Source organism: Lycorma delicatula, chromosome 6, assembly GCF_047948215.1.
Source record: "Lycorma delicatula isolate Av1 chromosome 6, ASM4794821v1, whole genome shotgun sequence".
Lineage (NCBI taxonomy): Eukaryota > Metazoa > Arthropoda > Insecta > Hemiptera > Fulgoridae > Lycorma > Lycorma delicatula.
Window position 1 is genome coordinate 106,283,867 of NC_134460.1, and position 16,337 is coordinate 106,300,203.

General features: G+C 30.9%; 1 protein-coding gene across 3 annotated transcripts in view; it reads right to left on the reverse strand.

Moving 5' to 3' along the window:
- Helz (Helicase with zinc finger) overlaps positions 1–16,337 on the reverse strand; it is a 118,278-nt gene that overhangs the window by 64,263 nt on the left and 37,678 nt on the right. For 2 of the 3 annotated variants that reach the window (XM_075368285.1, XM_075368283.1), the window contains exons 6-10: positions 16,044–16,298; positions 14,625–14,841; positions 8,929–9,065; positions 7,726–7,874; positions 3,162–3,289 (exon numbers count right to left, since the gene is read on the reverse strand). In XM_075368285.1, coding sequence (XP_075224400.1) covers positions 3,162–3,289; positions 7,726–7,874; positions 8,929–9,065; positions 14,625–14,841; positions 16,044–16,298 — 886 coding nt within the window. The remainder of the gene's footprint in view (positions 1–3,161; positions 3,290–7,725; positions 7,875–8,928; positions 9,066–14,624; positions 14,842–16,043; positions 16,299–16,337) is intronic. The other variant, XM_075368284.1, reaches the window with a different exon arrangement.

Below are 16,337 nucleotides of genomic sequence, written 5' to 3' on the forward strand. Positions count from 1 at the left end.
ACCACCAGTACACCTTCTGTGATCAATGGCGATGCGCCTGCAGCCTATCAATCTCTTCCATTAAGACTGTGAATAAGTCCTCCCAGCAATTTCTAGCCGGCCCCTCCATCCTGTGTGCCACCGAATCCAAGGACACAATCTGCTGTTCCGTCAGGTTCCAACAATGACATGGCATTGTACATTGGCCCCCTCAAAGATATATTGAAGTATATGGCAGCATGGTCACTTATAAATTCCAATTCCAGCAGATCTCAGGAATGATATTGATGCAATCAGAAACTGCTGTCAGATCCAATACAGAACCAGTTCCACATCCTATAAAGATACGGGTCCCGGGGGCATTTAAGATGGGGGAGGTCCCAGGGGAGTTAGAAGTAGAACTGAAACATATGAGATGATGCAAGACCATAGAAGTTACAGTGCCACAAAAGTATATGCCTGCCAACCAATCTAAGAACAAAATATTCTACTTTCACAGAGTACCAATTATTAATAAATAAAATATAACTTGTCTAATTAAATACAAATATAAAGAGTACTATTAGGTAGAGTAAAGGAAGCTCACCTTCAATAAAAATTAAGGAAGATTAAAAAGGATAAAGGATGTCAAAGGAAGAATCATTAACTGCATGCAACCTTAAGACAAATAAACATATTAAAACTGGATTAACATTTTAAATTGAATTAATTAAAAGTTAAATTATTTAAAACTACAATAATTTAAAATTTATGCTTTCATATGAAATAAATGTTGATACCCAGCAATCTTTAATAAAATTATTGATAACTAAAAAAAAATGTTTCTTATAATATTTAAAAGTTGCTAAGAATTAAAAATAATGTCATCAGCAAATGCCAAATTTTGGCTACCTTACTTCAGGACTTTTTTATTAAAAAAAATCTTATGTAGACACCACATGATTTCCTTGTACGCATATTAAATTACATATACACATTTTTTGCTGCACTTCATTTAAACTTATTTCATTTGAAAGTGAGATATGATCCTTTCTTTAATAAAGTGGACAGTTACACAATTGCATTGTGGTGGATACCACATTGCATCACATTTTTTATGGGGTCCATATCAGCATTTTATATTACTTTATATATTAATTTTGTTTCACATTGCTCAAGTAGTTATGTGGATAAATGAGAACATGTTAGATCCGTAACCATGCACACATCAGTTCGAATTCAACTTCATATACACAGATTGTCTGAAAAATTTTGAGCCTCTACATGAAGACGACAGGTACTCTTTAACAAAAGTTGAGGAATGTATTCACGCATGTATTGAAAAGTACTCACTAAAATTTCAGCCATTTTGGACACTCAGTTGTTGTTTGATAATCGTTTGAGTAAGTCATTGTGAGTGGTTCTGTGAAAATGGAAAAAATAGAATATCATGCAGTGATTAAATACTTGCATTTAAAAGGCAATATGCCTATGCAAATTAAAACTGAGTTGGACGCTGTTTACGGGGACTCTGTCCCATCATTTGTCACCATGAAAAGATGGGCACCTGAATTTAAACATGTCGTATCAGCTTGGTTGATGATGGGTGGGTTCAGGACGGCCGAAAACTGCAACCACCACCAATATCATCAAAAAAGTTCACCAAATGATACTGGATGACAGCGAATTAAGGTTAGAGATAGAAAAGGCTATGGTCATACAAAAAGAACATGTTTGTTATATATTAACAGAAGAATTGGATATGCGTAAGCTATCCATGCACTGAGTACCGTTTGCTCAGTTTGGACCAAAAACACATTCAAATGAACATTTCCAAGGCCCTGCTGTTGCAGTTTAAGCTAAAGGATTCGGATTTTTTGTGTCGATTCATAACTAACTGTAGATGAAACGTGGAACCATCATTACACTCCTGAGAAAAAACAACAGTCAAAACAGTGGACTGCAAAGGGTGAACCTACTCTAAAAAAGACGAAGATAATTCCATTAATAGGGAAGGTGATGGAAACTGTTTTTTAGGATAGTAACGGAATTTTGTTTATCGATTATCTTCAATAAAGTAAAACAATAACAGGACAGTATTACGCATCATTACTTGACAAGCTCAAGGCAGAATTGAAAAAAAAAAAAAGACTGTATTTGAGAAGAAGAAAGTGCTTCTCCATCAGGACATTGTGCCTGCTCATACTTCGATGGCGCCATGACTAAAATTCACGAATTTCAATTTGAATTGGTTGACCACTCACTGTATTCACCAGATCCGGCCCTAAACAACTTTTTCTTGTTTTCTAACCTTCAAGTTTTGCTTAGAGTGCGCACGCATGTGTCAATAGTATGTTATGTCTAAATTAAAATTGGTTGTGTCAATCATCTAAAAAAAGACATTTAATAAGGAAAAATTCTACTACACATAAATAAAACAAATTATATTTACTCCTACATCTCTCTACAATTAACAGTAATTCCATTAACTGGATAAGGCTGATGATGGTGAACCTGGATGACTAACGACGGTCAATATAGTTTAATAATATAATTAATTTACAGCATATATTTTTATTAGTAATCCTTGCAAGCTCCAGGTACTAGGATGGAGTATAGTGAGTCACTTATGTCCTGGCAGAATGCAATTTTATTAATAATGTATCTGGTAAAAACTAGAACTACTTCTGTAGTGGTAGTTGCTACTATCTGACCAAATAAGTTAACTAGAGAAAGACTGACGTGATTTACTATATATCTACCACTAATCAAATAACTTTTGTAATTTAGTAATAGTAGTGCATGCAACACATAACTTACCTGTCCCCTCACACTGCCATACATAGACTTGAAATCAGGCAAAAAGAACTCAGAGGCAGAGAAAATAGCTAATACTCTTTGCTCAAGCCCCTAATGCCTACACTAGGTACTACAGTACTGATGAGGTTTATTTAAACCTCCTTTTCTGGTATAAATACTAGGTTCTTCTTGCTCAATCTCCAAATACCATACTATTACTTTTCTCTTTTTTTTTTACAAACCCATTTTTCAAATAACATTATTATCTACAACCTTGATTTTCCTTAAGTACTTCCCATACACTACTTCAAATACAGCCCTAAACAAAAAAGTATCATCACATAAGATATATTTAACAACCAAGATTTATACCTGACTATTAAAAAATTAATAAATTAACTCACCAATTATCAATATTGGCGGAAGAGGTACACTGATCGGTGTAGTAATAGCTACAACTGCTTCCTTCTGTTTTAAATTTAAACGTGAATCCAGTGTCTCACTCCACTGCCTGGAACAGATGCCTTCTTGTCTGAACAATCCATAAAGTAATAAATATTTTAGTGTTAATTGTTCCTTTAAATTAAAGGTTTTGAAATAAAGTTAGTCCCCAGATTAAAAATTTATTATATAAAAAAACTAATTTATTTTTATTACACCCTTTTAGTACTGTTGGCATCTATATATTGTTACAGTTACACACCAATGGCCACATGCTGTTGCCTCTTTTTTCAATTATGCATAAGTCAATCATATAATTTTCTTTGTATATGTGTTTAATCAGAAAATAATCAATTGAATTTAACGAGGGTAAGTCAAAAAGTAAAGGAAAATTTTGATTTCCCTCCCAATCACATGTAAAGCAGTAATGATTGTTCTGCTACAACTCATAACCTCTGTCAGCTGTTCATTTGAAAGTATTGTTTTATTGTTGGCTACTTGTAATTGTGTTTAAAAGTCAGTTTAAAATGAGTGCTCCTTTGTCTGATTACACCAAGGAATAAATGTGAGCAATGATATGTTTTCTCAGTTCAAAAGGGGTGAACCAGCAGAGATTATTTGTTGAATGCAGCAGCAATATGGAGAGTTGTTTGTGTGGAAGCAAGATCTATGAATGGATTGATCACTTTAAAAATGGTAGTACTTCTCTCTGTGATGAACAGTGGCAAGGTAGGCCTTCCACTTCAAACACTAATGACAACATTGAAGCAGTTAAACAAATGATTCTCGACGAATTACAGTTGATTACATTGCAAGCAAGTTGAATAAAAGGCAAGGCTCAGCATTTTCAATCATCCATGATTCTTTAAATTTTCAAAAAGTCTGTGCTTGCTGGGTAAGCACACATCAATTGACCAGCATCCACAAAAAGAATCATTTGAAAATTTCCCAGAAGCTTTTGAAACATTACAAAGATGAAGGAGACTCATTTCTTAAGCAAATAACAGTTGATGAGACATGGGTCCACCACATTGAACCCGAGAGTAAGTGACACAGTTTAGTGCAGAAACATCCTTCATCACCCAACCACAGCAAAAAAGTTTAAAACTCAGATGTCTGCAGAAAAGGTGGTGATGATGATATTCTGGAATATGGAAAGTTCACTTTTGGTTTACTTCACACCTAAAGGTCTATCAGTAAACAGCGATAACTACTGTGAGCTACTGCATTTATTGAAGCAAAAAATCAAATCCTAAAGATGTAGTAAACTTTCTAAAGGCGTAATTTTGCTTCAGGATAACGTTCGACCTCATACAGTCCTTTCCCTTCAAGATTTCAGTTTTGAGCTGCTGGACCAACCTCCATACACTCTGGACCTGGCTTGAAGCAATATTCATTTTTTTGGCCCATTAAAAGAAGAGTTGCAAGGGAATCATTATTGATCTGATGAAGAGACCATAGAAGCGGTGAAAAATTTTCTGCACACCAGATCAATAACTTTCTTCCAGGAAGGAATTCAAAAGCTCATTAAAAGATGGACTAAGTGCATAGAAGTAGGAGGGAATTATGTTGAAAAATAATGCATGTATCATTTATGTAAATATAAATAAATATATTGATTTTTTTCATTTCAATTTATTTTTTGACTTGCCCTTGTATGTTGGTTTTATTTTTAGACTACAATTTCTCTTTAATATAACTGTACTTCAGATAGCAAAGTTATACAATTGGCCTATCATGTCTTATTCCCTGGTATAAATTCTATCACTGCTATAATAAATGATACGTTATTTTTGAAATGTTGAATATTTTAAATGATTTGATTTTCTAGCTTTCACTTTTATATTATGAGATATGTGTGCTCATAAAATACTATATTTGATAATTTCAGAAATTCTAAAAAAAAAACAAAATATTATTTCATATTGAATTATGTCTCTTCTGTTGTCTATTTATACATTTAAAAAAGGAATGAAACCTATCAGCTCTCTTCTCAATACAAACAATATATGCATGCAAAAATGTAGTAAAATATTTCCGACTTAATTTTTTTTTAAAAACAAAATTTTTAAAATATCCACTAATGATTTTGACAACTGAAGTTTTTTTTTGTAAACTGATTATATCAGAATACACTACAATCACTTAGGTTATACATAAATATAACAATTGAAGTCAAAATGTTAGAGCTCTTTAAAATTAAATTAGTCTGTATCACCTAACAATTTAATTTATATTTCATTATTAAACTTTATTTTTAGAATAATAATATATTAAATTTTATACATAAATTTTTATATTTTTACATCATACTGTAATGAAACAAGATAAATGGAAGAAAAATAGCATATGTAATATAACACTTGTACTAAGGCCATAAATTGAGCAATATGGGTAAATCACTCATTACATAACTCATGAAGCATAAAAGAGATACAAGTTTTTACTACAATTGCTAAAATAAATTCAAGATTAATTCTTAAATAAAAGAAATAAAAACATCTCTTTCCAACTCCAAAATTAATGACGCATATTAATTTAACATTACAAGTTATAAATATAATAATTTTTATTCATTTTCAATCGATAATTTTCTTTTTTGAAAAATTAATTTCATCAATTTTTAAACTTAATTTGTTACAGTAAGATTGCATACTGAAGTGAGTAAATAAAATACAATTTTAATCTAACACCAAGCTATATATATATATATATATATATATATACACACACACACACCTATCATCAAAATCATATTAATTTTAGCATAACTAATCAATTTCATAAATTCACCTAATTTAATTAGTTAATTAATGAAAGTAAATAAAGACTGATAACCAATTAGTCTCAATTTCTTTACAAGAATGGAAGATAGATTTGTAGAATCATCAACCTTACAACTAAAAACAACATTTTTCACATGAAACACAAAAACCACATCACACCAAAGAGGTACCTGGAAAAGAGAGTCTCTGGCTTTACTTCAATGATTATTTTGTAATACAAACTGAAGGATCATTAATAAATACCTTGTTAATTATCCCAAAAAGCATCAAGTACACACTGATGCTTTTTGGGACAGTCTCTAAATTAAATAAGAAGGAAAAAATTAAGATAAAATCATAAAATTACAAATTTAATAAAAATGATGAATGTTAAAACCAATAACAAACAATTTTACACCACAAACAGAGATCATGCAAATAACCTCTAAACATTTTAAACACCAACTCCACGGTTTATTACGGTTGTGTACAGAAGAATCATCTACAAAAGTAAAGGTTTTGGAATTTTTTGACACATCATGTGGCCATTAACAATTAATACTAAATTAACTATGAATTTTAAAAATTATTAATTGTCTTTCAAATAGATGATGGCACTTTACCTAGGGATTACAATGCAGTAGATGCTTGGCACTAAAAACATTTAACTATACAATATTTTTAAAAAATCAGCTACTTTAACTCAATTGTGTTAAATCTATGTGATTTTATCTTAAGGAGATGTCGGAAATGTAAATTAATTGATAAGGAAAGAGTTGTTTTACATATCGATTTTGATGAAAGAAAAGTGGTAATAAACTAACACAAATTTATTTTTTAGCCATGATTATTGGCGAAGCAATAGTAATAGTATATAAACAGAACAGTATATAAGTAAAAATAAAAAAAACTTATTGTTTTCCAAGATTCACCAACTGGTTCCCTTTCAAATCTTCAATGAAGAGCAACAAAACATATATAACGCATAGCATAACAACTAACCTTCACTCATAAAAAGTAGATAGGGTTTGGTGAATAAATTTATGAAGAGATAATTTTAAACCTACTACCATTCTTCAACAAGTTGAAAGGTTCAAATACCCAATCATTGTAGTTAAACAAGCTATTTTGATTCCAAGTTACATTATTACTGGAAAAAGTTAATGATCATTTAACTTAAAGGCATCCAAAGCACATCAAGGTATATATACGTCACTGATAACAATTAAATACAAAATTATGTATACCCTATTAACTTTAAATAAATAAGAAAGTATGTGGACCTAAAAAACATTCTCTTGCAACATTTTTTAAACAGTTAGCGTTTTTTTTTTTCCAACTAACTTAATAATGTCAAATACAGGTCTACCACTTAAATTATTTATTACTAAAGACAATATACCAAAATTTTAATAACAAAAAAAAAGTTGAATCACGTAATGGTATTAACAGGATTGGTATTAACAGCTATATACATTAATTGCTTGTTTCAAGCATCTGTACTATCAGTACTGAATAAATACTAACTCAATAATTTTCACAAAATGCTAACACCATATATGACTATAAGCTCTGGCAGTAACATGAATTTTGATGCATTGCTCAAGCCGGATGAAAGAGAAATATTAAAAAAGATTGGTTAAATTTGACATCTACAATAAACTTGATTTATACTAAGAAATTTTCCTATAATACATTTTGTCAAGTTCTGCATGGATTCAGTGTAGGAGATAAAGTCATACAAATAATTCGAATGACATACCTTTGTGGAGTCCAGGGAATAGTTGGTTCTAAATACGTCTCAGGAAAAATTATTTTGAAATCTGCTATTTTATCAATTGCATGATGCCATTCGCAATATGGAACTCTATTCAACTGGAACTGAACATCCATTGTGAACTCTGAATCAGACTGCAAAAAAGAAAAATATCAAAGTTAAAGCGACATCTGGAAATCTACATTACACATAACATATGAATAAATAATGTTAGCACAAGGGAAGTAGTAATACAACAAACCAACTATTCCAAAAAATGCTAACATGCACTTGAACAGCACTGAAAATGAACACATTTTCTTATCTTATTTTGCAATATGAAATTTTTAAAAATAATATTAAAACTGAATTAAAAGTAATCATAAGAGATTCATGTATTTTCTTCAATTTTAAAAATATTTTAGTAAAAAATAAAATAGATTAAAAACAGACTAAGTAAAATGTGAAATGCACATGAAAAAGTTAGCCACTGCATCTATTTAATAAGATTTTTGTAAAATGCAATTGTTCCAAAATCCTTAACTCAATAGCATACTATTTTATGCTCAGATATCCAGACCCTTAGATTACATTAAATTATCAAAGTCAAGTGATGCACCTTTTATTTCAAATACAAGTACATAATAGCAAAAAATATATACAAAGCTATTACCCAAACTTAATTTGATGTAATATGAATAATTGTAACATTCAAGGATATGAATACATTTAACTTAAAATAACTTCCAGTAAGTGCATGAGCTGCACAAACACTGTCAATAATACTGTCTTTATATTAGTATATTCTTCAATTTCATTATGCTTTGTTTCATATCCAAACCAAACTCAATGAAAAAGCATTAACAATACAATGATAAATTTCAGTACTATGAAACCCCTTGACATCATTGTTAACGAACATATAAGCCAAAATTAAGTTAAATAACAAACTGGAAGATATGAAAATTTTGCTAGAATATCCATTAACAACTAACCTACTGAAATCTTTTCGTGGTGACATTTAGTGAAAATTTAGTAAAATATCAAAATTAGGAGAATGTATTTCAATAAAACCAATTTGTAAGTAGATTATTTTGTTCCAGTAGTAATATTAAAGAATTATTCAATTAGTAAAATTCAAAAAGTAAATCATTCTTATAACATGTATTTGAATACTCCACTATAAGGTAAAAAAAAAATAAAGCAAACCTTAAGATGTAAAGTTTCAACAGTAGTTGCTGATAATCTTAGGTAGATAACACTCTTTCCTTTATCTTCAATTAATGCTTCATAAACAGTTTTATTCTTATTTTCACTACTCTCTCCACTTGAATCTGTTTTATTTTCTGTAAATATAAATGAGCATGTAAATAAACGTGTCAATACAACAAAAAAATAAAAAATAAATATATGTATATTTTTATAAAAAAAAAAAAAATATATATACACAGGTGATTCAAAGAAACGGTAAATTTAAAAAAATAAATAACGTTCATAAAAATTTTTTTTTAGAAAATTAATCTTATTTCATGTAATTGTACAAATGTTGCCATTTTAGGATAATGTTGTTGCCATTTTAGTTTATTTTTTAAACATGACATCTTGCAGGTGACCTCCTCTTCTATGTAAACACTAACGAAGTCTCTTCGTTAAATTGTTCATGGTTTGACGTAACATCTCAACTGGAATTTCCGCAATTGCTTCTCGGATCTTTGCCTTCAGTTCTTCCGTTGTAGCAGGTCTACTGTGGAACACTTTGCTTTTAACGTGACCCCACAAAAAGTAATCGCAAGCTGAGAGATCAGGCGATCTGGGAGGCCATCCAATGTCACCATTTCGTGAAATGACACGTTGTCCAAACAATCGGCATACACCTGCCATCAATATTCGTGCAGTATGTGATGTTGCTCCGTCTTGTTGAAACCAGGCTGTGTTAAGAATTGGTGGAAATCTCTTTTGTTGTTCCACAACAAAGGTTTCAAGCATGGCTACGTAACGAGCCGACATCACTGTAGTCGCTCCGTTGTCATCCTCAAAAAAATAAGGGCCTATAACACCGTAAGATGACATAGCATACCACGCGGTCACTTTCTGGCTGTGCAACGGATGCTGGTGTAGCTGCATAGGATTTTCTTGTGCCCAGTATCTGAAATTTTGCTTGTTAACAAATCCACTGAGGTGGAAATGCGCTTCGTCTGACATCCACAGTTCGTGAACAAACTCTTCGTTATCATTTATCTTCTGAAGCATTACATTACAGAATTGTGCTCGCACAACTGCATCGTTCGGTTTCAGTTCCTGGACGATCTGCAACTTGTATGGATTGAATTGCAAGTCCTTCACTAACATTCTTCGAACACTTGTACTATGCAATTGTAAAGATGCTGAGAGACGATGGATTACCCGATGTGGACTTTGTGTGACAGCATCTTGTAAAGCTTGAACCTTCTGTGGTGTACGGATGGTTCACTCATGGCGAACCATCCGTACACCACAGAAGGAACCTAACCAGTTTCCTCAAAATTACATATCCATGTTTTAATTGCATGTGCTGATGGAACACGGTCGTGCCGTCCCAGGTAAAAAAGGACAGCGAAATTCTCTACGCAAAGTACAGAATAAGTAAAGTAGGATGACTTACATTATTCCATGATATGTGCAGGAGCGCTTTCGCGATTTACTCGCACCATCAGCTGCATTATATATACATCTCAAATTACATTACAAACTTCGTAAAATATAATAACATATCAAACATTTATTTATTTTATTTAAAATTTAAAACCTTTAATCTTTTTATTTTAAACTTTTATTTAGTTAAATTAAAAATTAAAACAAAATTTAAAAATTAATTAAAATTCACATGAAAAATTAAATTATAAAAATTTTTACATATGTAAAAATATGACATCAAGGCATAAAATTAAATACAAATAATTTTATTATTATTATTTTATTTTATAATTTTTTTTATCTGGTCCATTTAACTGAACTTACTTTAATAAACCGATTGAAATATATTAAATTAAATATCACTATCAAAATATATGGTGGTGCAATCTATTGTAGCTTTCAAAATACTGTCATCCTCATATTCTGTCTGAAGGCTCATCATATTAAATTTATTTTTATGTTTTTATATATATATATATATGGTTATGATTATTCTTTAGTAATATATATAATAAACAATGTCAAAAATTAAAAATAATACACATTTAATAACATTAAACGACATACAGAATGTTGGCAATGTATATTTAAAGTATACATATATAAATATATATATTCTGATAAAATAGTTGAACATATTACGAAGGTTTATGATGATAATAAATTTAAACTTGCATACCATACAAATAACCACATACATAATAAAACACCTAATAAATAATAAACATGATTCATCTGATTTATATAATTTGAGTGGTATTTATAAAATTGAATGTAATGATTGTGACCATATTTATATAGGAAAGACCACTAGATCATTTAAGGCTAGATTCTTGGAATATTTTAGAGATTATAAAAGAGGTAAACTGGGTTTTTCTAATGTATCTGATTATCTGATTAAGAATAGACATACAATATCTGATATTAGGACAAATTTAAAAATACTGGAAATTATAAAATATAATAGGAATACAGATAGAAAGATAATATATATATATATATATATATAAACATAAAAATAAATATAGTAAAGTTCAGTTAAATGGACAACATGCATAACTGCTTTACTTAAAATTATTTTTATTTGATTTTAATTTTAATTTGATTTTATGCCTCGACGTTATATTTTTACATATAAAAATTTTTTAATTTTTATTTTTATTAATTTTTCATATTTTTAAATTTTGTTTTAATTTTTAATTTAACTGAATAAAAGCTTGAAATAAAAAGATTTAAAGGTTTTAAATTTTAAATAAAATAAATAAATGCATGGTATGTTATTACATTTTATGAAGTTTGTAATGTAATTTGAGATGAATATATAATGCAGCTGATGGTGCGTGGAATAATGCAAGTCATCCTACTTTACTTACCCTGTACTTCATTTGATATAATAAAATAAATATATATAACTACACACACGCATGCACATGTGCACACACACACACTTCAACTTGATCCACTTAAGTACAGAATTAAATAATATTATTAAATATATATAAATATATTACTTAATTCTCTGTACTTAGGTGGATCAAGTTGAATTATATATACAATAATAAGGATAGAGTTGAAATGGGTTTTGAAAAGATTGATTTCAAACAAAAAATACACACATGCGCGTGCACACACACACACACACACACACACATTATAGTGATCCAGAAAACAGCATTTAACAAATCTAATAATTCTTTATAGCAAATTTTTTCACAGTTTTTTTTTAAAAAGTTAACTGCAGTTCTTAAAACTAAAAAATAAGTACTGATATAACCTTGCTGAATGCAAAATCATAAGTTCGTACATATATTTGTACTAAAGATACACAGTTGTAAGGCCAAGAAGCAATAACAAAGTTAATATAATTAAGTTTTAGTTAATATAATCCTAGTCATTAAATAGTTATAAATCTCAAAAAATGGGAATTATTTATTTATTTAAGAGAACATCTTAAAAACATCAATCCCCTTCAAAATACTGTCCATTAGATGATATGCACTTGTCCCAATGGATTTTCTACTGTTTGAAACGTTTTTTTATATTCTGAACTAATCCTGTTAACGCCTCCAACGATTTTTTGTTAACCTCTTCTACATTCTGAAAACACTTTCCTTTTAGGTTTTTCTTCATTCTTTTTGAGTAAGAAGCAATCACAGGGGACTAAGTCAGGCAAGTAAGAGGTTTTTTGTCAAAAACAATTGATTTAACACGGTACAGGCAGGTGCATAGTCATGGTGAAGTAGTCAGTCCTACAATTGCCATGATTCAGGCCATTTTTTCTCACTGCCTCATACAATCACTTCAGCACTTATAAATAATAATGTTGGTTCGCTGTGGTGCCCTGAGGAACAAATTCAAAGTGAACAACCCCTTTGATGTCGAAAAAGCAAACCATCATGGACTACACATTTGATTTCACTTGCTGTGCTTTTTTTGGTCTGGGCAATGAAACTGTCTTTCACTGGCTGGCAATCCAACCAGTAACTGATATTTTTGTTTCAGGGTTATAGTATTAAGATTCACCCCCTGTTATGACTTTTGATAAAAAGTCCGGTGAAAATGATGTCTTACATCAGTTTCATGCATCCCAATGGACCTGCATGTTCATTCTACTGGCCAGCACCAGGACATTTGTTGGATTCCAAACCAACACATTATTTCTGTCATTCCAGCTCTATCAGCAACAGGGATGGGCTGACAATATAGTCTGCCAAAAGCAACTGTAATTGTTATCATCAACACATTCCAGCAGCTGAATAAATAACAAATGAAAACCACTATGGCTTGGGAACCATAAAGTGACCCTCCTTAGGCTTGAGAACCACTTGTGGCTGGACTTGGCTGGCTATTGGGCATGGTCCCTGGTGATGGGGATACTAGTCTTTAAGAATGGCAGTGGCATATCCACCACAGACCAATGCAAGATTGTGCAAATGTGTATGTTTTTAACCTGATGAAAACATAAGTTTATTTGCTCCTAAATGCAGTGTCTCAAAAATAAAAACGTTTCCTGATCAAAGCGAGCTCTTTTCAATGGTGCCAAGATAAATCAAGTTCAAGTGATCCCTTTTGAGATACGGCCTCTTAAAAATGAGCCAAAATTGACTAATACAATTTTTGAGTAGTCTTTGAACTTAGATAACTTCATTATCATTTGAGCAATCATGACACCACTTGCATACCTTTATGACAAGCTGATAGGCTGCAAAATGACTAAAGAATCAGCTTCAGAAAGTTATTCTTTCAGTAGATACAGGCTGATAAAGTTTAGTCTATATTTATTATGACAAAATTTATGAGCCACTTTGATAGCACATTGTGATAAATTGAATTGTTTTATCTTCTATAAATTGAGCTTTTGTTCTGCAACTAAGCCTATTATACCCAAAAAGTTGAATAGGATCACTATGAATCAGCATGACAGGTTCCTTGTAGATGCTAGTAAAATAATTTTCATTTTTTTTTTTGTTGGAGGGGAACCTCTTATAAGAACCATGTGGTCTCATATTCCATAGTAATGTGGGACTCTACCTTGCAGGCCTACTCACTAAAATCCCTCCCACTTTAACAATATGGGATGTGGGCTCACCTTATGGTATCAGCACCCCATGTGTCTTGTTTTCATCCACCACTCCATTGCTGGCCCCCATACCTTGAAGTTGTCAGGATCCTGCACTTTTTCTTTGATCTCTTGGGGCTGAAGGCCTGCCCCAAGGGAGACTCAGAGGTAGTTATTCACCCCTAGACATCTTTCACCAACTTAGTTTGGATGATCTTAACCAGCATCAATGAAGGAAGACAGCCCTTATCTCCCTCAGTGCACCCTGCTAAGAATTGCATGGGCTCTCCCCCACTGCAGCAGGATAGACCAGACTGGGGGCTCCATACAGTACTTTCGAGAGGACCATCTGGGACAAGACCCTCCACTTTGGTGTATGAGAACCCCCATGTTGGCCATTACCCAACCGAACGCAACAGCTGTTTTTTCACCTTTGACCAATACTTCTTCTATGTGCCTCTTGAATGTCGCATTCTTGTCTATCCACCCGATGTATTTCACTCCAGGGGTAGAGTGGACTACCGTGGTACCAACCCTAAATGAGCTTCAAACTTAACTCAAATGTAATATTCCAGAAGACTTGGATTTAAGTCTTTTCAAACAAACCTTATTTAAAATTAAATGACTGCATAATGTATTATAAAATTTATTTCATCAAAATATAAATAATTACCTGAATCCTTTTTTGCTGGAGCTAAAAGTACAGTTGTACAATTATTAAGTATAAGACGACCAGCAGAAGTATCTTCTGAAATATCTTTACCTAAATTCATCAAAGCAAATAATTCACCATTATGTGCATACTTTGCTGTACTAGCAGCAACACCACTAGGTGAAAGTAAATAACAATTGGCTAGCCTAAGAGGTGCTGTCAAGTTATACCTTGCCACCTAAATAAAAAATAAAATAAAAAAAAAAAACAAAAATCAAATGTGGTTATCTTTGATGACATATGTTTTACAAGTAAATCAAATATTAAAAAAATTTAATAATGACAAATACTTAAAGAAAAGCTTATTAATCTATATAATTGAAATCAATTATCAGAGAAAATTTTTGTCAGACTGCAAAAAAGTATTCAATTAACAGTAAATACCAAAAGATTCCTAATTTCCATTAACCATAATTTAATTATATTTTGATTTGTGAGAATACTACTGAAGCAATACCTCACAGTGGTCCTGGAGGTTAAAAAAAAAGTACTGTGACCTAATATAAATGTAGTATACATTAAGAAAGATTAATCGGTAGATTTTACAAAAATTATAACTATATCTTCATTATACAACTCTTTATTGCAGATTAGTAAACTCGCATATCACTATAATCAAAATCATGACTAGCATTTTATAAGCTCAACTAATATTCGGTACCTCTCTTAGTGCTCTTTTCTATAACAAAATAGAACAAATATTACATGTACTAAATGTTGACATTAATTTTGCCATACTTAATTTTATATAATCTTTTTTTCTGTGTAGAATTACATTTAAAATATACGATCATAAATTAGATCAGTAAACAATTTATGCTGAATAAATATAAAAAACTTGAATTAAAAGATAGGGATGCATGCATCCTCAGTTCCTCTGAGCAACTGTACAATGAAATAAGGAAGAACTCTAGTTATACATGTTTCCTAAACAGAAAGCTTCTTAAGAAGTATAATAATTTAAGGTCATCGTAACTTATAACTGAATGTTGGTTACAAACCAGTGAGAAGAGGTTAGTATTAATAATACTTCATGTGCTTCACTAATATATTTTGCTACTCTTTCCTCCGATTTAAAATCAATATTGTTAGACAACATATTCAAATAAAGAAAAAACTTCAATAATTCTGCATACTATACTATTGCATACTGTATACTACTGTAGATTTAAGTAAATAATGTAATAAACGATATTCTCTAAAAAGTGATAACATTTTTTTTATATGTACCATTAATTAACATTATTCTTAATTACTTTGTGATTTTATTTTTTTTTAAATCATTGATATTGCTATATTTAAAATCTTGTATTTCATGGATTAACAAAATGGGAAAAATAATTGCATTTTTGGCAATACAAAAACAGTGTGAATACAAACCTGTTCATATCTAGCCATTTCTTCAACACAAAGTAATTCATGCATGCGTGCTCTGTAATTATTTCTAGTCAATTTTTTTTCTGATACCGTCGACTGAGTAAGAGTAAAAGAGTCAGCTCGTGGTGCAGGATATGTGCTCAGCAATTCCCTTTCTCTTTCAGCATCTGATGAATTTACTGGTACAACAGGAGATGTAAATGGAACTACTTCACAATTCTCCTTATCCCATCTTTCTGCGTTTGACAATACCAGCTCCTATTTAAAATAATTATACATCATTCATAAATTACTGAA